Consider the following 1,556-nt stretch of genomic DNA (forward strand, 5'->3'; position numbering starts at 1 on the left):
AAATTACATGCTTTTGAGTTTTAATAGCTTTATAAAATAATTATAAAATGACTATGTGCATCTTGTTCTATCATAAAAATAAGTACTGATAACCCCTGAATAGCTGATGATCTAAAGAAATTCTTGCCTCTCTATTTCCTAATTTAAATAGGGAATGACTTAATTCCTAATAAAAAAATCCGTTCATTTTCTCTACAAATTTCCAAGGGTTGAGATGTTGGAGCCAAACTTTCAATACTTTAATTATGGTTATTCTTTCAATACTTTAATTATTGCTATTCAAATAAACTGCCATGTTAATATTAAATAATAGATTATATAAATTGTACATATCGAGTCAATACCCACGTTGATTGCCCTTAAATTATCTTATTATTTGACACATTTTTCCTTGTAATCATCTTTCATTCATGTTAATTTTAAATTATAAAATATTGTCATAACTTCAATTACAAGTCATGGAAGATCATCTATCAACAGAACATAAAAATTTTTGTAAGCTCTCTATGATTCATTCTACTGATCATCTATCTATCATCTATCTATCTATCTATCTATCTATCTATCTATCTATCTATCATCTATCTACCTACCAATCTATCTAGCACCATCATCTATCCATCTTTCTATTCATTCCTTATCCTATCATCTGAAAACAAATTTAGAAGCATGGTTGCCTGAATGGAGAAATTGAGAAGTTAACTGAGGTATCCCAGATTGCCAAGTGGAAAACAAAATTGAAATAACTAATATGAAATAAATGAAGAAATTCAACAGATTATAAAAAACGAAGGGTGTATAACCATGCAACTCCATGAACAGTGACAACACATACAAGCAAATGAAAGCAGCTGACCACGTACCCACACACCTTGGCAGAGGTGCACTCCACACTCGCCGGCCACCACCAAGACAGATGATCTCTGATGTCCCTTCCAGTCGATAACCTGATGAGCATGAGAAGGTCAGAGTGTCACCAACCCCAAAGTTGGACCCAATTCTGTTACCATATTGAGGAATTCCTGGATCTTCGCAAGGTTCGAGGTTATATTCTGTAAATTAAGTAGAGAGGAGGATGACAATTATGATAGTAGTAGTCGCTTTTAGGGTATATTCTTACTGTTTGCAAACTGAATGCTTTTAAGATCTAGTCATATATTTAAAAAGTGACTATATGTATCATTACAGAAAAATGCAAATGGCATACATGATTTTCTTCTTTTGCTAAAGATCTAACAACTTAATGAATGCTTTCATGTGGGAAATTCAATATAGAAAAGAAAATGTCACCTTCTCAGTGATAAATTTAAAATGTAGCTGTTTATCTCATATTCTTTCTTCTGAATTAAAAACATTGCCATTTAATACATTTTGACTTATAATAATGGCATAATAGATGTATACTTTCAAACAACATAACATTTGGAATGAAACCGTTTGCACTTTGAAAATGCATTTCACTTAATGGTTTTAGTCTAAATGACAAAGGCTCTTTTGCCTCTAGTATACAAGTTCAATAAATCTATATTTTAAAAAACACCTGACTTAGGATGCAA

The 1,556-nt window shown here is 31.4% G+C and overlaps 1 protein-coding gene across 1 annotated transcript in view; it reads right to left on the reverse strand.

Moving 5' to 3' along the window:
* The window catches only part of CSMD3 (CUB and Sushi multiple domains 3), a 1,080,109-nt gene that overhangs the window by 366,788 nt on the left and 711,765 nt on the right, over positions 1–1,556 (reverse strand). Inside the window, 1 exon segment of the mRNA XM_011360386.2 lies at positions 864–1,058. Within this exon segment, the coding sequence (XP_011358688.1) occupies positions 864–1,058 (195 nt within the window).

Source organism: Pteropus vampyrus, unplaced genomic scaffold (genome assembly GCF_000151845.1).
Source record: "Pteropus vampyrus isolate Shadow unplaced genomic scaffold, Pvam_2.0 Scaffold54, whole genome shotgun sequence".
NCBI classification, from domain to species: Eukaryota; Metazoa; Chordata; class Mammalia; order Chiroptera; family Pteropodidae; genus Pteropus; species Pteropus vampyrus.